Source organism: Mesoplodon densirostris, chromosome 9 (assembly GCF_025265405.1).
Source record: "Mesoplodon densirostris isolate mMesDen1 chromosome 9, mMesDen1 primary haplotype, whole genome shotgun sequence".
NCBI classification, from domain to species: domain Eukaryota; kingdom Metazoa; phylum Chordata; class Mammalia; order Artiodactyla; family Ziphiidae; genus Mesoplodon; species Mesoplodon densirostris.
In genome coordinates, this window is record NC_082669.1 from 98509402 (window position 1) to 98530859 (window position 21458).

A 21458-nucleotide genomic window follows, 5' to 3' on the forward strand; every position below is an offset into this window, starting at 1 on the left:
CATATGTCAAACTAGTATTAGAGAATATAGTTTTCAAAACTTAACTCAAGATACTAAAATAGCTGATTATACTTCTAGGAAAACAAACATAGAAAATTAAATTTTAAAAGTATACATACAGCCTATACCAATTAAAGGCCTATGGATTAATAGTCAAAACATCTGAACATCTCTAAGGCCAGGAAAACTAAACCTTTAACACATACCATACTAATGGCATTGATAATGGACATGAAAGGGTAACCAATGAAAAAAGTCATAGGAATGCTAGCCAAGATCTCCTATACATGGGGTCAATGAAACATGCTGAAAATAGGTTAAGAGGATGCCCAAGAAGTGTTTACGGAAAGAATGGTCACAAAAATGATTTCTCAGAAAAAAAAATGGCATGACCTCTGAAACAATGGATGTACTGGAATTATCAACCAGATAGGCCAACTTGATTTGCAAAAGGATGCTTTGCTGCCCAGTCCACAGGGTCAGAGAAAGCAATTAGTACCATTCAGCTCTAGCAAATTCCCAGAGTACACAGTCTCAGGTAGAGAGAGGTATTCTGTTCCTCTTTGCATTTCCCCATGGCCCAAGCACAAGGCCACACACAGCAGGTATGTGGCTGAAGGGGGCGCTAATGATAACACACACTCCACACCCTCAAGGAGGTCAGAGCCAAAGGTGCCAAGGTCCCAGCTGCTTCCCCTGCTCTGGGTTTACCATCATTGAAGCTGTCACTGGCGGTAACATGGGCGAACGGTGACTGGGCCCGAGGCTCCTCACACAGGGAGTAGCTGTGCTCGGCCTGAATGAGAGGCGCCGGGGACGTTGGGGACGGCTCTACCTCCATCGACACACTCTTCTCTGAGAGGAAAGGGTCGTTCAGGAGCTGGCCCAAGACGTTCTGGGAAAACTCATCCAGCAGCTCCGAGAAGTGCTACAAGAAACAAAGGAGGAAGGACTCAGTTTCTCTTAACCATGATCTGACATTTACACACATGTTCTAAAGCAAAAATATCATCCACTGCTTCAGATGAAGTCCCTTATACAGAATGTCCAGTTATCTGTTGCTGTGTAGCAAACCACCCCAAAGAGTAGTGGCTTACGACAGGCAAGAGTTATTATCTCTCACCACTCTGTGGGTTGGCTGGGTGGATGTGCTGATTTCACCTGGGTTCACTGACAGAGGCACAATGAGCTGGAAGACTGGAGAGGGCTGGGCTGGGACACTGGACGCCTGGGCCTTTTTCTCAAAGAGGCTCTAGCAGGCTGGGAGTCCTCATAGGATGGTAGAGATGTTCCCAGAGGGAGAAAACCAAAGCTGCATGGCCTCAGAGGTCACACATCATCACCCCCTCCACATTCTTCAGGTCAAGGCAAGTGACAACGCCAGCCCAGATTCATGGGGTGGGAAAATAGACAACACCTCTTGACCAGAGGAACTGCAAAATCACATCGCAGGCAAGTGTAAACAGGATGGCATGACTCACTCGGGGCCATCACTGGAACTATCCACCATATTTTGTATTGGGAATATTTTAAAATAAGCTATCTTGTATTTTTGAAGCATAAAAGTGTCATTTATAGCCAAGTGCCAAGTTCAAAGGCATCAGAGGCAGCTTCCCTCTATTCTCCCAACTACCTGGACTTTGTCCCTTTCCAGTTTTTCCTTAATCTCTTCTCATCTTCCATCTCCAACAGCAACACCTCCCTACCCCCCGCCATGCCATGACAATGATACAGAAATGGTCTATACATATGTTCACAGGGAGTCCTATATCCCTCGTTCCATGGTCCCACATTACAGGACTGTAGCCCCATCTACTCTCCCTCACTGATAGGGGGATGTTCATGATATGAGGGTCTGTAGAGCTGGGTTTCTCAACCTCAGCACTACTGACATTTTAGATGGGGGATTCTTTGTTATGGGGGGCAGGGTTGTCCTGTGCACTGTAGGACGTTTAGCAGCATTCCTGGCCTCTACTCACTACATGCCAGTAGCACTCTCCTAGTTGTGAAAACCAAAAATGTCTCCAGCCACTGTCAAATGTCCCTTGGCTGGGGCCAGGGGGGTGGGGGTGGGGGGTGGGGTAAGAGGAAGATCACCCTTGGTTTAGAACTACTGCAGTAGAGTATATTAAAAATAATTATAATATAATTTAATTTAAAATTTCACTTGATACCAGCTGTTGGAGCCACTTCTACCTTCTTAATGTTCCCTGAGTCACAGACCAACAGGTGTCATCCTTATTGATTAAACTTTAGGGACACCTCTGGTATAGAAAGGAAGTTAGGAAAGCAGGTACAGCAATAAGAGAACTGATTGCAAATGGTGATGCTTGGGGTAGACAATGAAGACTCTTGGGATTTGCAGAGCAACTAAGTCCTACCATTGAACTGAAGTGTCAGTGAAGGTGTTATGAAAATGAATGCAGCTTAGGGAAGGGGGGGCAGGTGGTAACCCTAAGGTTAGAGCTCTAATATTAGGATAGCTATAGGGCAGAACTTCTGCTTTTGTAAAGGAGAGAAGCAGACAACAGAGAGGAGGCCTTGCAGGCTAGGTCCTTAAAGCAGAGTTAGATTGCTGGGTTTCACCAATAGCACAAACATGAGAAATGGCTGCATCTCATCAGGACAGAATGCAGAGAAGCCACAGGCCTTGGGCACATCCTAATAGGCATGGGTCATCTGTGAGAACAAGACAGGGTGGTTGGGAGAGGCTTCTCTGTATACAAACATATTTAGAACTGAAAGGTCCTTAGAAGCATCTAAGGCAAGAATTCCCAGATGCCAACTGTCTGCATCACAATCACCAGAACAATTTTGTTGTAGTTGCTTTATAATGGAATATTTCAAGCATTCAGAAAAATTAGAGAGAATAGAACCATGAATAATTATGTATTGATTCCTTTTTTAAAAAATCTTACTTTTCCACATTGTTAATGCAACTTTTTTTCTTTACTCTTTCTTTCTTTCTTAAAAAATAAAACATGAAGCTCCTATCCAAGCCCCTTCTTTCCTCTCAGAGTTAACTACTACCCTGAACTTGGTGTTTATTTTTCCCATCTAGGACTTTACACTTTTACTACATAAGTATGTTTCTATTACAAACATATGGACTTTTTTTAACTTTAAGTAAACAGCACCATACTTCACACCTCCTCTGCAAGTTTCTTCTTGCAAAAAATTTTTTAGGCTTATTCATGTTTACATGTGTAGCTCTATTTCATTCAGTTAAATTTCTGAATTGTATTACATTGTACTTACCCATTTCCTCTTGAGGGACATTTAAAGATTTTTTTAATATATGCTATTGTAATAAACATTATTGAACATAAAGGGAAATTTTAAAACATACAAATCCTATGACCCATCTTCAGAGCTTTTGACTTAGTAGGTCAAAGACAACCATATAAAAACCACCACTACCACCTGTGATTCTAATGTTCACGTCAGTTTTTCAACCATTGAAGGTTGACCCCATCTCCACTCACCACCTCTCTCCCTACACCACTTTACAACTAAGTCCCTGGAAGTTTACAAAGTCCCTAGAAGTTTGGACATGCTCAAGGTCAGAGGAAGATTCATGGATTTTGCAGCCATCATGTGCTAAACTTTAGATAGGTCCTGTGGATATAAAATAATAAAGAAGAAGACAGAAAAAACCCTGCCTTCCTTGAGCTGATCATCTAGACCCGTGCTTTTCAAACTTTTATGTGCATATGAATCACCTGGGGATCTTAAGGCATAGATGCTGATTCACAAATCTAGGTGGGCCCGAGATTCTGCATTACTAATCAGCTCCCAGGTAATGCTGCTGGCCCATGGACCGGACTTTGCATGTCAAGGAGTGGAACAGCTTCAAGGCTAAGACTAGGATGCAGGTTTCCTGACTCTGATAACCTGAAGCCAGGGTCTGATTCTCTAAGCAGCTCCCCAAGGACAAATTTACTGGTTACCTTAGGGTGAATATTCTGCAAGCGTTTGATGGAATTCTTTTCAAGACCAAAATTAAGGAAACAAGAAGAGAAATAAATGACACAATGTAAAATGCAAAAGCAAGACTTGAACTCACAATCCCTGCATTCCCAAGCCACAATTCTGTCCCTGTGCTGCAGTGTCAGCCCTTGCCAGCTATGCTGGCCCATCTAAGCCTCTGGAATCCTGAGGCAAGGCTCTCTTTGATTGCTGGTGCTTTCCCATGGAAGTTGGCCATGCTGGGCTACTCTGCTGACACCATTTTCTTCCTCCTGAGCAGCACTAATGAATGTTTTCATGAACATCCCCTGGATAACCAATAATAAACCTTCTCTAGCTCTGCTAACCATCCCTGACCTCCCCTTACTTTGGATTTTGTAGTGATTATCATGTCACCAAACAATTTAGTCCTAAATGACAGGGAGTCCTGAAGAACTCATGGTTGTTAAAAAGTGCATTATGACAACCTTCCCTCTGGAAAAAGAAGCTCCTCAGAAGAAGGGAGCAACTGTGCTTAACCACCACCCACACCGAGGAACTCAGCAAAGTGGTGAGCACTGAGAAGGTCCCAGAGAGACTCTTGTGTGTCTTTGGGGTCCCAAGGATACGCCCAACTTGTTCCAACCAGACACTGTGACTCAGCCCAGCAAATTAGCTCCAGCTGGGTCTCTTTGGCAGCTATGGGCTCTGGGGCTCAGCAGACAGGTCAAGCTCCCACTGCCTGTGCAGGAACCAGGCCAGAATCAGACCATCTTTAATGCCAGTGAGAGAGGGGCATATGGTCTTGGAGGCCGAAGAGAAAGGAGCAAAGTGAGCCTCAGAGAGGGAGGCTTTCTGCCTACAAACACTTTAGCAAAGGACTACTCGTGTAGAAGTTCAAGGGCTATGAAATGTCAGTTGAATTCTTTCAAAGACATGGCATAATAGCATTTTACCGTTCTGCCTAAGAGTTTCATCAAGCTTTATGGGTTTATAATACTTTCACAGCTTTCCCCTCAACCAATGTTCACATCAGTCCTGGGAAGCTGGTTTAAACCCACTGTCCAAGGTCTCAGTCACCTATTGTTTGAGCTTCGCCTTGAACACAGATCCTCTTATTGCAAGTTTACCGAACTTTCCCCACATTATTTCTCCTAGGAAAGAAGTATCCGAGCTTTACAATCCAACGGCTTGGAGAAGTTCTAACCAGGATGAAAACACGATGCTGATGCTGATCATTAATGAAGACGTTGATAGGATCAGGTGGTAGGCTCACCTTAAGGAACTCAGTGCTTGACATATTAGATTTTCAGAAAATGAGCTAAGTGCTTTGCTATAAGGTAGGCATGTCTCCTTGTATAGATGAGAAAACTGGGGCTCAGGGTGGTTAGGTACATTGCCTAAGGTGGGAGATGCATAACTGAATTAATATTCCATCCCAAGGCTAGCCAGTTCCAAAGCCCATGCACTTTCTACCACGGAATGCTCCATCATTTAAGTCAGCCTCTGAAGCTGACATGTAGTAGAGACTGGATTTTAAAAAACAAAAGACAGACTCACTGACAGCCCATCCACTCATCCATTATGAACACACAGTCCTCACATTTGAAGTGTAGAAATGTGTCAGGGGTTTATTAGATGGAGAGGCTCCTGGTATCACTTCCACGGGGCATCAGCAATGAGAACAGAAATATTTTCTTGCCCTTTGAGCGTGGTTCTGCCAAAGGGTTCAAAGCCACATCACAGACTCTCCAGTTGGAAGAAACTTCCTGCCGAGGTTAAACCTCTATCTCATGACATGAATGTTCCTCATCTCCTCAGTGAATATGGTGTGGTCTCATGACATGAATATTCCTCATCTCCTCAGTGAAGACGCATGCAACTTCCTTTATGGACCCTTTTCAAGGTCTATCTCTCCATTACTGAAGACCTGGCATTTAACCTCCTTCAACCTGGCCCCAACCGTCCTGTGAAGTCTTGTCCCCCTTTATTCGTTTTTTTTTTAAGATTTTTTTTGATGTGGACCATTTTTTTAAATGATTTATTTTTGTTTTTATTGTTTAATATTCCTTAAGAATGTGATGGTCCTACTGTACTTTTCTCTATTTTTATTTCAATTTTCTCTATAGTTTATTAATAAGTCAAAAGAAATTTTTTTAAAAAAAAAAAGAGAAGCATAATAAACCTTTTCCTTCTCCTAGTTCCTGGGTCTTTTTTTTTTTTTTTCACATACACACACACTGTATTTTATTTTTACAAGAGATAAATAGACTGACACCAACCATTGTAAATGGATGACCACAACAGGAGCAACAGTGATTGCAATTACCAAACACGAAACACACTCATACTATGTCATAATATTCACATTCAGTCCGGTAATTCTCCACTGTTACAGCTCCTTTACTTTGCAGTGAAAATTGATTTGTATATTTTTTGCCTCTGAGTCCTTGTGGGATATTTTTTTTAATTCAAACAGAAAGTCACAAAAATTATAATCATCCTCATCAGTTCACTCAGTCCCATGTAATTAACTTTTTTTCATCTTGATCTTTTGTTAGCACTTTTATGAGTTCATCAGTTTTCCATTAGAGTTCTGAAAATGCTTATTGATTCAGTTCAGCAGTACAGTCAGTTACCAGAAACCTGTACTTGTCAGTCTTTTCCATGAATTCCTTGAAGATGAAACCCTGTTATAGGAACATATTTCCAAAGCATCAGAGTACACCCACAACTGTCTGTAAATGACAAAAGACTTAAAAATGACCACGGTTAAAGATTTGATGAAAGTTCATAATAATGCAATTGACAAGGAAATTTAGTTATTTCTGAGATATACATTTTACAGTAATAACTAGAATTATGACTTATAACATTATACCAGAACATATAAAATTTTTAGAAATTTCATGTAATGCCAGAAACATTTATATTAACATATTTCCATACAAATAACTCAAAGAAAGTTTAGTATTAGTTGTTTTTGTTTGTTTGTTTTTTTATACTGCAGGTTCTTATTAGTCATCAATTTTATACAATTCAGTGTATACATGTCAATCCCCATCGCCGAATTCAGCACACCACCATCCCCACCCCACCACGGTTTTCCCCTCTTGGTGTCCATACTTTTGTTCTCTACATTTGTGTCTCAACTTCTGCCCTGCAAACCGGTTCATATGTACCATTTCTCTAGGTTCCATGTACATGCGTTAATATACGATATTTGTTTTTCTCTTTCTGACTTACTTCACTCTGTATGACAGTCTCTAGATCCATCAACGTCTCAACAAATGACTCAATTTTCTTCCTTTTTATGGCTGAGTAATATTCCACTGTATATATGTACCACACCTTCTTTACCATTCGTCTGTTGATGGGCATTTAGGTTGCTGCCATGACCTGGCTATTGTAAATAGTGCTGCAATTACATTGGGGCGCGTGTGTCTTTTTGAATTATGGTTTTCTCTGGGTATATGCCCAGTAGTGGGATTGATTGCTGGATCATATGGTAATTCTACTTTTAGTTTTTTAAGGAACCTCCATACTGTTCTCCATAGTGGCTGTATCAATTTACTTTCCCACCAACAGTACAAGACGGTTCCCTTTTCTCCACACCCTCCCCAGCATTTGTTGTTTGTAGATTTTCTGATGATGCCCATTCTAACTGGTGTGAGGTGATAGCTCATTGTAGTTTTGATTTGCATTTCTCTAATAATTAGTGATGTTGAGCAGCTTTTCATGTGCTTCTTGGTCATCTGTATGTCTTCTTTGGAGAAATGTCTATTTAGGTCTTCTGCCCATTTTGGGATTGGGTTGTTTGTTTCTTTAATATTGAGCTGCATGAGCTGTTTATATATTTTGGAAATTAATGCTTTGTCCGCTGATTCATTCGTAAATATTTTCTCCCATTCTGAGGGTTGTCTTTTCGTCTTCTTTATGCTTTCCTTTGCTGTGCAAAGCTTTGAAGTTTCATTTGGTCCCATTTGTTTATTTTTGTTTTTATTTCCATTACTCTAGGAGGTGGATCAAAAAAGATCTTGCTGTGATTTATGTCAGAGTGTTCTTCCTATGTTTTCCTCTAAGAGTTTTATAGTGTCTGCTCTTACATTTAGGTCTCGAATCCATTTTGAGTTTATTTTTGTGTATGGGGTTAGGGAGTGTTCTAATTTCATTCTTTTACATGTAGCTGTCCAGCTTTCCCAGCGCCACTTATTGAAGAGACTGTCTTTTCTCCACTGTATATCTTTGCCTCCTTTGTCATAGATTAGTTGACCATAGGTGCGTGGGTTTACCTCTGGGCTTTCTATCTTGTTCCATCTATGTTTCTGTTTTTGTGCCAGTACCATATTGTCTTGATTACTGTACCTTTGTAATATAGTCTGAAGTCAGGGAGTCTGATTCCTCCAGCTCCGTATTTTTCCCTCAAGACTGCTTTGGCTATTCGGGGTCTTTTGTGTTTCCATACAAATTTTAAGATTTTTTGTTCTAGTTCCATAAAAAATACCATTGGTAATTTGATAGGGATTGCATTGAATCTGTAGATTGCTTTGGGTAGTATAGTCATTTTAACAATATCGATTCTTCCAATCCAGCAGCATGGTATATATCTCCATCTGTTGGTATCATCTTTAATTTCTTTCATCAATGTCTTATAGTTTTCTGCATACAGGTCTTTTGTCTCCCTAGGTAGGTTTATTCCTGGGTATTTTACTATTTTTGTTGCAATGGTAAATGGGATTGTTTCCATAATTTCTCTTTCAGATTTTTCATCATTAGTGTATAGGAATGCAAGAGATTTCTGTGCATTAATTTTGTATCCTGCAACTTTACCAAATTCATTGATTAGCTCTAGTAGTTTTCTGGTGGCATTTTTAGGATTCTCTATGTATAGTACCATGTCATCTGCAAACAGTGACAGTTTTACTTATTCTTTTCCAATTTGTATTCCTTTTATTTCTTTTTCTTCTCTGATTGCCATGGCTAGGACTTCCAAAACTATGTTGAATAATAGTGGTGAGAGTGGACATCCTTGTCTCATTCCTGATCTTACAGGAAATGTTTTCAGTTTTGCAGCACTGAGAATGATGTTTGCTGTGGGTTTGTCATATATGGCCTTTATTATGTTGAGGTAGAATGCCCACTTTCTGGAGAATTTTTATCATAAATTGGTGATGAATTTTGTCAAAAGCTTTTTCTGCATCTAGTGAGATGATCATATGGTTTTTATTCTTCAATTTGTTAATATGGTGTATCACACTGATTGATTTGTGTATATTGAAGAATCCTTGCATCCCTGGGATAAATCCCACTTGATCATGGTGTATGATCCTTTTAATGTATTGCTGGATTCTGTTTGCTAGTATTTTGTTGAGGATTTTTGCATCTATATTCATCAGTGATATTGGTCTGTAATTTTCTTTTTTTGTAGTACCTTTGTCTGATTTTGGTATCAGGGTCATGGTGGCCTCATAGAATGAGTTTGGGAGTGTTCCTTCCTCTGCAATTTTTTGGAAGAGTTTGAGAAGGATGGGTGTTAGCTCTTCTCTAAATGTTTGATATAATTCACCTGTGAAGCCATCTGGTCCTGGACTTTTGTTTGCTGGAAGATTTTTCATCACAGTTTCAATTTCATTACTTGTGATTGGACTGTTCATGTTTTCTGTTTCTTCCTGGTTCAGTCTTGGAAGGTTATACCTTTCTAAGAATTTGTCCATTTCTTCCAGGTTGTCCATTTTATTGGCATAGAGTTGCTTGTAGTAGTCTCTTAGGATGCTTTGTATTTCTGAGGTGTCTGTTGTAACTTCTCCTTTTTCATTTCTAATTTTATTGATTTGAGTCCTCTCCCTCTTTTTCTTGATGGGTCTGGCTAAAGGTTTACCAATTTTCTTTATCTTCTCAAAGAACCAGCTTTTAGTTTTATTGATCTTTGCTATCATTTTCTTTGTTTCTATTTCATTTATTTCTGCTCTGATCTTTGATTTCTTTCCTTCTGCTAACTTTGGGTTTTGTTTGTTCTTCTTTCTCTAGTTACTTTAGGTGTAAGGTTAGATTGTTTACTTGAGATTTTTCTTGTTTCTTGAGGTAGGCTTGTATAGCTATCAATTTCCCTCTTAGAACTGCTTTTGCTGCATCCCATAGGTTTTGGATCATCGTGTTTTCATTGTCATTTGTCTCTTGGTATTTTTTTATTTCCTCTTTGATTACTTCACTGATCTCTTGGTTATTTAGTAACATATTGTTTAGCCTCAATGTGTTTGTGTCTTTTTATGTTTTTTTCCCTGTAATTCATTTCTAATCTCATAGCGTTGTGGTCAGAAAAGATGCTTGATATGATTTCAATTTTCTTAAATTTACTGAGGCTTGATTTGTGACCCAAGATGTGATCTATCCTGGAGAATGTTCTGTGCGCACTTGAGAAGAAAGTGTAATCTGCTGTTTTTGGATGGAATGTCCTATAATATCAATTAAATCTATCTGGTCTATTGTGTCATTTAAAGCTTCTGTTTCCTTATTTATTTTCATTTTGGATGATCTGTCCATTGGTGTAAGTGAAGTGTTAAAGTCCCCCACTATTATTGTGTTACTGTTGATTTCCTCTTTTATAGCTATTAGCAGTTGCCTTATGTATTGAGGTGCTCCTGTGCTGGGTGCATATATATTTAAAATTGCTACATCTTCTTCTTGGATTGATCCCTTGATCATTATGTAGTGTCCTTCCTTGTCTCTTGTAACATTCTTTATTTTAAAGCCTATTTTATCTGATATGAGTATAGCTACTCCAGCTTTCTTTTGATTTCCATTTGCATGGAATATCTTTTTCCATCCCCTAGCTTTCAGTCTGTATGTGTCCCTAGGTCTGAAGCAGGTCTCTTGTAGATAGCATATACATGGGTCTTGTTTTTGTATACATTCAGCAAGCCTGTGTTTTTTGGTTGGAGCATTTAATCCATTCATGTTTAAGGTAATTATCAATATGTATGTTCCTATGACCATTTTCTTAATTGGTTTGGGTTTGTTTTTGTAGGTCCTTTTCTTCTCTTGTGTTTCCCACTTAGAGAAGTTCCTTTAGCATTTGTTGTAGAGCTGGTTTGGTGGTGCTGAATTCTCTTAGCTTTTCCTTGTCTGTAAAGCCTTTGATTGCTCCATTGAATCTAAATGAGATCCTTGCAGGGTAGAGTAATCTTGGTTGTAAGTTCTTGCCTTTCATCACTGTAAGTATATCATGCCACTCCCTTCTGGCTTGTAGAGTTTCTGCTGAGAAATCAGCTGTTAACCTTATGGGAGTTCCCTTGTATGTTATCTGTCATTTTTCCCTTGCTGCTTTCAATAATTTTTCTTTGTCTTTAATTTTTGCCAATTTGATTACTGTGTGTCTCGGCATGTTTCTCCTTGGGTTTATCCTGTATCGGACTCGCTGTGCTTCCTGGACTTAGGTGGCTATTTCCTTTCCCATGTTAGGGAAGTTTTCGACTATAATCTCTTCAAATATTTTCTCTCATCCTTTCTCTCTCTCTTCTCCTTCTGGAACCCCTATTATGCAAATGTTGTTGCATTTAATGTTGTCCCAGAGGTCTCTTAGGCTGTCTTCATTTCTTTTCATTCTTTTTTCTTTAGTCTGTTCTGCAGGAGTGAATTCCACCATTCTGTCTTCCAGATCACTTATCCATTCTTCTGCCTCAGTTATTCTGCTATTGATTTCTTCTAGTGTATTTTTCATTTCAGTTATTGTATTGTTCATCTTTGTTTGTTTGTTCTTTAATTCTTCTAGGTCTTTGTTAAACATTTCTTGCATCTTCTCGGTCTTTGCCTCCGTTCTTTTTCCGAGGTCCTGGATCATCTTCACTATCATTATTCTGAATCCTTTTTCTGGAAGGTTGCCTATCTCAACTTCATTTAGTTGTTTTTCTGGGGTTTTACCTTGTTCCTTCATCTGGTATATAGCCCTCTGTCTTTTCATCTTGTCTATCTTTCTGTGAATGTGGTTTTTGTTCCACAGGCTGCAGGATTGTAGTTCTTGCTTCTGCTGTCTGCCCTCTGGTAGATGAGGCTGTCTAACAGGCTTGATGGGAGGGACTGGTGGTGGGTAGAGCTGACTGTTGCTCTGGTGGGCAGAGCTCAGTAAAACTTTAATCCACTTGACTGTTGATGGGTGGGGCTGGGTTCCCTCCCTGTTGGTTGTTTGGCCTGAGGCAACCCAACACTGGAGCCTACCTGGGCTCTTTGGTGGGGCTAATGACAGACTATGGGAGGGCTCATGCCAAGGACTTCTTCCCAGAACTTCTTCCTTGTCCACAGGGTGAAACAGAGCCACCCCCTGCCTCTGCAGGAGACCTTCCAACACTAGCAGGTAGGTCTGTTTCAGTCTCCCCCAGGGTCACTTCTCCTCTCCCTGGGTCCCAATGCACACACTACTTTGTGTGTGCCCTCCAAGAGTGGAGTCTCTGTTTCCCCCAGTCCTGTTGAAGTCCTGCAATCAATTCCCACTAGGCTTCAAAGTCTGATTCTCTAGGAATTCCTCCTCCTGTTGCCGGACCCCCAGGTTGGGAAGCCTGACCTGGGGCTCAGAACCTTCACTCCAGTGGGTGGACTTCTGTGGTATAAGTGTTCGCCAGTATGTGAGTGGCCCACCCACCAGTTATGGGATTTGATTTTACTGCGATTGCGCCCCTCCTACCGTCTCATTGTGGCTTCTCCTTTGTCTTTGGATGTGGGGTATCTTTTTTGGTGAGTTCTAGTGTCTTCCTGTCGATGACTGTCCAGCAGCTAGTTGTGATTCTGGTGTTCTTCCAAGAGGGAGTGAGAGCACATCCTTCTACTCCGCCTTCTTGTTTCCTACCCCCTGATGTGGACCATTTTTAAAGTCTTTATGGAATTTGTTATAATACTGCTTCTGGTTTATGTTTTGGTTTTTTGGCCCTGAGGCATGCGGGATCTTAGCTCCCCGACCAGGGAACAAACCCACACCGCCTGCATTGGAAAGTGAAGTTTTAACCACTGGACCACCAGGGAAGTCACTCCCTTTATTCTAATACATGACACTTTCATTCCAGCCCTAACAGTGTCCATATTGGACACTGGAGCAATACAGTTTTGGAGCCAGATGACTGGATTTGAATCCTGGCTCCTAGCTGTGCAAACCTGAAGAAGACCCTTCAGTTTTCCAAACTCCAGTTTGCTCCAACTGTAAAGTGAGGATAATAATACTAGCAGCTTCCTGTTGTGATGATTAAATTAAATAATGCATGTAATGCACCTAACGCTTCACTGGCAAAGCAATCAATTTTTTAAAAAGCTTTTTTAAAAAACAAAACCCTATCAAAATTGAAACAAAATGTGGGCATTCTCTACTTGTACACTGGCTCCCCCCACTGTTCCTCCTAGAATATCCTTTCATTTTCCTCTTCTGTCAGGAATCTACCTAAAACAAAATAAATCTATTTCTTTTACAAAGTCATCCTAGACAGACACAGCTTGAACTGATCTTTCACTTCCCTGACAATCTACAGCTTTTCAAATAAGTATTTCTTAATTGGACATTTTTTTTACTTTCCTTTGATGTTCCTTTCATTGCCAACTTAAAGTTTTTGTCATTAGGCCTTATAAACTCTGTGACCCAGATGTAAACACTTTTACCTACCCCCCTCTGAGCCCAGCACAGATCACACATTATATGTACTCACCAGTTTTCTCTTTCCACCTATAATTATTGTATAATATCCCAGTCAAGCAGTAAACAAATCTGAATTAGAGCCCAGGCCTCCCCAACAATTATAAATAAATGCTATCCAATGTTTAAAACACATATCCAAACTTACAAATCAGATAAATTAAGAGAAGTTGTTAACCTTACATAAATTACTAACTTTATAAGAAGTTACCCTGACTCTGAAGCATTTACACTTCTGTTTGCAGGTCCTTAACTAGCTGTCAAGGGAGCTTGCAAAGAAAGAGTGGTTTAAAGTCTGGGCTGCCTCCTTCTGCTAACAACTGCCCCAAGAACCAGGGTCGTGGGGGTGAGGAAGGGGAGTAAAGTAGGAGGAAAATGAAGGATTCGTAATTCTTGAGCTCCAGTGTAACTGGTTGTATAAAGATATGAAGCTGGGCTTCCCTGGTGGCGCAGTGGTTGAGAGGCCGCCCAGTGATGCAGGGGACACGGGTTCGTGCCCCGGTCCGGGAAGATCCCACATGCCGTGGAGTGGCTGGGCCTGTGAGCCATGGCCGCTGAGCCTGCGCGTCTGGAGCCTGTGCTCCGCAACGGGAGAGGCCACAACAGTGAGAGGCCCGCGTACCGCAAAAAAAAAAAAAAATATATATATATATATATATGAAGCTGTCTTCCTTGTGCTGCTCACGGGGTTCACTCACTCAACAGAGTGAGCAGCTACTGCGAGCAAAGCCTGGGCTGGGCAAGGGGTGGACAGAATATGATTAAAGGTCATCTTATAAAGAGAGGACTGTCCTGAGGTGCAACATGAGTTTATCTGAAGTATGTCGTATGACTGCTGGGCTCATAGAGCAGCTTCTAAAGCAATTTTGTCCCCCTGATGTGGGCCCAACATCTTCTGTGCTGGCTCAGAGTAGGGACAGGAGTTCCAGTCTCAGCCCTACACCTCACTGGTTGTCACCCCACCTCTTCTGGATTCTGTCTCCTCGTCTGTAAAACTGTGTGTGTGTGTGTGTGTGTGTGTGTGTGTGTGTGTGTGTGTGTGTGTGTGTGTGTGTGTGTTGGAAGGTGAGGGGAAGTGATGGAGCAGACTTTGGACTTGGTCAGTAGTTTCTCACCTTTTTTTTGATATGTAGACCCTTTTGAGAATCTAATGAAAGCTTCCTGCTGGAAAAATGCCCACGGGCACTACAGGCCAAGTGCAGGATTCTGTGGGGCTCCCCCCACCCGCTCCCCCCGGGGTCTGTCCATGGAGAGGAAGGTTCCGTGGATTCCGGGTAGACATTCCCAGCAGAGGTGATAGTAATAACACACGACGCGTTATCAGTCATTGCTGACAAGCTATTCGGCTCTTCTACACTAAAATTTTCTGAAATGTGGCAGGCGATATTCAAATGGAAAAGCTTTGCAACTTAGGAAAAGAACGAGGGAAAACGCCCTCTTTCTGCTTCTTGGGTTTGTTTAGCTTTGCCCCTGTTACCCTGCCCAGGGGCAGTGAAACGGGTGGGGCACAAGCTCCGAAAGCAGAACTTGACCGCTCCCTGCGGGAGGCCCGGGTCCAAGACTCGGGCTCCGCCGCCCGCGCCCCACAAAGACCCTATTCTCCAGGTCCGCCGCCTGGAAACCGGCTGCTGGCTGGAGGCTCCATCTCAGGCAGGGGAAGAAGGGTTTTTACTGAAAAATCGCAGCTAGGAGCCTTGCCCAGAGCACAGAATGCTCCACAGACAGCAGTCACGGATATAGTGGACACGGCGGGGGCAAGCTGACAACCCCCAAAGCCTCAGAGAAACGCAGGGAAGTAATTTGGAGGGCACGCCTCAAATTCACTTTAGAAACCAAGGTTTGCCTCCAGTAAAACACAGTTTGCCTGTATTGCGGAGGACGGAGGGAGGTGAGGTAGGGAGGGGAGGGGGAGGGGAGGAGGAAGGGGGAAGAGGTACCCTCCCTCCTCCACTCTCCCAGGGGCCCACCTTCAAGGAGCCGCACGTTAGACCTGAGGGGATTCCTGCCCTGCATACGTGCCCTGCTCACATACCACACAGAAAAGGGCCAGATGACCACCTGGAGAAGAAAAGGCCACTTTGTCAAAGTTACAAGGAAAAAAAAAAGGCTCACAAGCCCTATTACAGTGAAATTTCAAGGGGACCCAATTTTTTTCTCGTACCAAAATTTAGATACATTACATATTTCTCTAAATAAAAAAAGAATTGGGAGCTGAGGCTTGGAACTCTGTTACACAAGAGGTTTGGAAATTTGGGGGGTTTTGTTTCTTTGATGAAGTGATGTTGGCTTTACTGAAATTTTACAAGCAGTGGCAAAAATTGTTTTTTAAAGAGCCCAATTCCAAAACATGCACACTCTGGTTTTTAATATCCAGATGTGGCTTTCTTTGTAAAACAAGTATGTGAAATATGTCAATCAAAGGTACTAGGGATGCTTATTTAAAGGAAACCTGCTATAAGTCCATTGATAGGATATATTCTATTTTCTGTAAAAAGAGTCACCCCTAATTTATTAATTATGTAAATATAAAGTTTTACATATGCTATGTGCTTCAAGGGAGATGCACCAGTACTAATTCCTTTTTAAACTACATCATTCTTCATCATTAAAACAGGCAATGATGCACTTTCTCTGAATGCAGTCCAATCCTGAATGGTCTACAGCAGTTCTTAGCTTAACATTTGATGTGGAAAAAAAATTCACTGCTTCACTTTGTACAAACAAATCAGTTAATGAGATTAAGAGAAAAACACCAGTGGTGGCTTCTGCTGGCAAAGGAAAGCTAAGAGATTCAGCATTAGCTGGCACAAAGAATCTCAATCTGCCTACTTCTGGGCTCACTTACATAGACAGCTGCAAATGCCCCAAAATGCACTTCTTAGTTCTTTCTGAACCCAAACTAGCCTTAGCCTGGTGGAAGGCCTCTCCTTCCATGGCTTAACAGTATCTATCCAATCCCCACAGGAATAAAAATGTCAAGAAAATATAATAAGAATAATAATAAGAATGTCATCTCCCATGTTCAACACATAATGGTTTACACATGACAAAACACTTCCACATCACTGTTGTATCTGACCTTGAAAAGATCAAGGATTATCCAGAGTGTACAGCTGGAGGTGTGGAGAGAGTGCAGTAGAGCAGGACTCCTGCTTTCTGGTTTCCACGCCCATATACTTCCAGCACAGCCTTCTCCCTCCCGATCACTAACACAGAGACCTCAGCAACCAGATTCCTGACTGTCAAATGCTTCTTGAATTGCAATGTGGGCCTGAGATCTGGGCAATCTCCTCGTATTATGGGAGGAAATCCTTAGGGTCCTTTCAGAGCAGTCAGAACCACTCCAGAAATAAATTATAGTCCATATAAGATGGAGGAGTCCTCTTTGATTGGTTTTGAGAAACTCAAACCATCCCCCAGCGTCCTTCTATTGCCTCTTCCTTCTGCAAACAGACAGCTGAATTCTCCCAACAAACAAAAGCCCTTCAAAACCATGATCAAGCCAACTATTCAAGGCTGAGGCAGTAGAGAATCTGCCATCCTGTTCTCTACATCCACGGTGGGAGAGCCAGAGGTACCTGGGATGGTGAGAGGCAGCCATCAGGATGACGGATTCTTCCTTCCCGCCTACTCCACTTTGACCCCTAAATCCAGATTCTACCTCCACACTCTCAATGGGAGTGCTGGTGACCCTGTGGGGCATTCTGCTTGATCTATCCTACAGGCCAAAGCCAACAAAATGTTTTCTTTTAACCTCCCACACTTAAAATTCTCCAAGTCCAAATTCCCCACAGTTAGACTTAAAATTGATTTAAGTTTCTTATTCACTATTTCCCAGTTAACGTCCCTGAAGAGTTTCTTCCTAATTGATGTTTTCTCCTTTGATACTCCTCCTGTCCTTTACCTTCAATTTGCAGGTTTCAACCCTTTTATGTTCTCATTTATGAGGAAATTCAGAGGCTGTTTTGGTCAGGCTCTTCTAATTGGGTCTCTTGCCCCCTCTACAAACATAATCTGCTTCTCAGGTTCTTTCCACTCTCCTAAACAGAAAACAACTTCCACTGGTGGCGCAGTGGTTGGGAGTTTGCCTGCCCATGCAGGAGACAAGGGTTCGTGCCTCCGGGCCGGGAGGATTCTATGTGCCGCGGAGCAGCTGGGCCCGTGAGCCATGGCCGCTGGGCCTGTGCATCCGGAACCTGTGATCCGCAACAGGAGAGGCCACAACAGTGAAAGGCCCGCGTACCACACACACACAGAAAACAACTTCACATTTTCCCTCTTCCATCACACACCTTCCATTACCAAGACTTCAGTCTTTACTCCGCCAGGAAACACCCTGGGCATTCCCTCATATCCTTCAGTGAAGGCCCAAGCTAAGACATTCATTGTACGCTCTTAGGTCTGACCCTAAAACAACTAAAATCTGGTATTTTGCCATTCCAGAAAAACTTCTGATTATGGTAACAGGCTCCAAATCATAGACTGATGAAGCATGAAGAAACACTGGAAATCATCTGAGTCTACTTGGTCATTCTAATTTGAGAAATGACATCTAATTTGAGATCTAGGGTGGTACATGAAATGAAAGAGTTGAAGGTTGACCTCTTTATACTATAGATCCTGTAATAAGAAAGATGGTGACTAACCATTAAGGGTCACCAAACGGACGACTGAAGAGGGTCCCATAGCCGTCCTCCATGGAATTCTCTGAACAGAACATATGTTTTGCAATAAGAGAATTCTGTCTCCAAGTCAAGATCCAATGCCAAAGATGTCAGATATGAAAAATTAAAGGAGCCCATAAAGTTTTTATGAAAAAAAAAATGGCATACTCCCGCGAAAGCTATCCTTTATTTGTGAGCCAGATATGTCGTAAGAATTACTGAGATAATCTCATCCCTAGAATGCACGAAGGAGTAAAGGGAAAGTGCTTCAGATGTACAAGAAATTATCTGCCCTGTTTTGTAAGTGCACAGGGATGACTCACTGCCAGAAAGTACTCCTTCACCCCAAGATAAAAGCAAGAAAAAATCCAGAGGTTACCAAGCTGGGAGACCCAGGCAAGTTCTGGCGTAAAGCCACTTAGATTCTCACTCTGTCAGATCTCACAGTCATGCTCCACCTCTCTGGAATGCTGGCCTGCTGAAACATAGCAGAGAATCTTAACCATCTGAAGGAGTATTTTATGCACGGGAGTCATGAGTCAGAGGACACCATATGCTAGATCAGCTCTGTAATTATCAGCAATAACCTTGGGCACGTCACTCATGCTTTCTGTTCCACCTGGAATTAGGAAGAATACATTCTGCCATGAAGATAAAATGAAGTCATAGATAGTCTGATCTAGATATAATATAGTACCATAGTAAGTGAAAATTAGCTGAGAACCATTAGTGGGCTATGAACATGAAAGCTCCCTCACGGTCACCCACATAGTTATTTCTTACCTCCACCTTGACTAGCCAGTTAGCAATGACCATTAGTGGGAGCATGGCACCCATTGGCTGTCTGCTCCTGCATGTTTCTTCCTCTTACAAAACTCAACCAGTTGAGATAATGAATCCTCTTTTCTCTCCAAATGGTACTAGAATCTAGGAACTCAACAGCCTGGTCAGGATAGGACAGTTGGGAGTGAAAAAGCACCAGATGGCTCTCTGTTACCCACACTGCCTGCTCTGAGCTGAGCCATTAACTCAAATCCCATCAATAGAAACAAGAGTGATTAGAAAGCCAAGCTCCATTATTTTAAAAGAAAGAAGATGCAGTTAAGAGATGCTAAACCACCTGCCCCCTTATCCCAAAAACAGATGCAAAATTTGATGTTTCTCTACTCATTTAGAACAGTTCCCTTCACTAATAAGAGCTCAGTAAATGACAGCTGTTTTATTACTGTTATTACTACATGCCTTGCTGAAATTGGGACAAACTTATTAAGCATTTCTCTGATCTATCAGCCTATTAACACTATAAAAAATTATGAGGCTTGTTAAATATCATTTATTCTTAGTGATCTCATACTAGATTCTAGTTTACTCATGTGCTTACCACGGGGCTCAAGGCTCAGTTCGTCATTCATAATCGATACCTCTTCCTTTTCCCCTTTTTGAAGACCAGGCCCATATCTCCAGTCTCAAACACCTCTCGCATTCCCTGCAATTCCTCTTTAGACTATCAACAACATTTTGATCACATCATATGTTTCTTCATTTTAACTAGCAATTATAATTTTTTGTACACCTCTCACTCAACAATTTATAAGAGAACTGGTCACAGCCAAACTGAATTATCAAGTTCCTTCTTTGGTGGTATTACCGACAAAAAAAGGGCCAGAAAACCCAAAGTAAGCCAGTAAGAAGAATGAGATCATCACCCAGTGGGCAACTGAGAGTCCATGACGGAGCACCAGCAGAAAAGGAGAAAAACAGAGCAATTTGGCTGTGAGAAAATGTCCTGGACATGCTCAAAGATTCCTGACCCTGATCTAAGCAGCAGCAGCCAAATCTTTTTTTTTTTTTTTTTTTTTTTTTTGCGGTACGCAGGCCTCTCACTGTTGTGGCCTCTCCCGTTGCGGAGCACAGGCTCCGGACGCGCAGGCTCAGCGGCCATGGCTCACGGGCCCAGCCGCTCCGCGGCATGTGGGATCTTCCCAGACCGGGGCACAAACCTGCGTCCCCTGCATCGGCAGGCGGACTCTCAACCACTGCGCCACCAGGGAAGCCCAGCAGCCAAATCTTTCCCAACAGATGGGTATGTTCAGGTTCTCAAGCCTTGCTCTGGAATTGGAGTCCAGGTGCTCCAAAAGGTATCCCTCTAAGTGCCTTTGCCACCAAGATAGACCCTGTCACCTAGCTAAAACCCCGCCCCTCCTCTTCATTTGACCTTGGAAGAGTTAAAGAATGTCTAAGGAAGATGAAAAAAGGAGGCCAGAGTATTCTCTTTCTAAGAAAGACCATAAATGGAATCTAGTGATCCCAGAGTTGTGCGAACTAAAATATCGCCTGCCATATCACTAAACAAAGGATGTTGCAGCCATCAAGCCATCACATTACAGCCACCCTGACAGTGAGCCCTCAGGGAACTCAGGATGGAGACAAACAGGCTGCCCACTGCCAAGCCCATCTAGCAGTCAGCCAATGCAGCCATTCCCGACAGTGCACCCTGAGGAAACCAAGAACAAGAAAACGCCCCAGACAGCTGAGGTGCACATAAAAGGAATGATTTCAGTGAGCCCAGACTCTTGCATCTTCCCATACATAGAAAAGTGCTAAATTCAGTGATCATTTGATGTTCTGACTAACCTGGTCTTTTGTTGCAAAAACTCCTACATATCCTGGCTCTCCCTCTTGCCTCTTTGGAGCAGTCTTTCAGAGTTATCTGAGATGCTGTGTCCTGGGTTTAAGTCCTCAGTTTTGTCCACTGAATAAAACATAACTCTCAACTTTTAGGTTGTGCTTTTTTTTTTTTTTTTTTTTTTTTGTCGACAGTTGTTAACGAGACTAAGCAAACTGAAGATGTTCTGCAGTCCCTCTGGGAAACACGTGCACATTCTAAGTTAAGACTTTTTACCAAATAGCTTAACTGAATACTTTTCTCCCATAGAGAATATAGAACAATGCTTCTACATTTTTTTTTCCCATGATTGGACAGTGGTGGATAACTCCTTACTGCATCATGAATAGGGAGTCTTTGCCTTCTGGTTGTAAAAGATTCTTTTCTGTTGCCCATGAAGCCAATGGTCTCAGAAGTGACATAAGGTTTGAATAAAACAATGATGCAATGCCTCAGTGGGGGGGGGGAATATTTTGGAAAGAAAGTCAGCAAAGCTTCATTAATAAACAATATA

At 41.9% G+C, this 21458-nt stretch overlaps 1 protein-coding gene across 2 annotated transcripts in view; it reads right to left on the reverse strand.

Moving 5' to 3' along the window:
- The window catches only part of CREB3L2 (cAMP responsive element binding protein 3 like 2), a 124350-nt gene that overhangs the window by 52691 nt on the left and 50201 nt on the right, over positions 1-21458 (reverse strand). For both annotated transcript variants that reach the window (XR_009533346.1, XM_060107896.1), the window contains exon 2: positions 712-928. Coding sequence is in view for 1 of the 2 variants with exons in the window: in XM_060107896.1 (XP_059963879.1) it covers positions 712-928 (217 nt within the window). In the remaining variant the exon portion in view is untranslated. The remainder of the gene's footprint in view (positions 1-711; positions 929-21458) is intronic.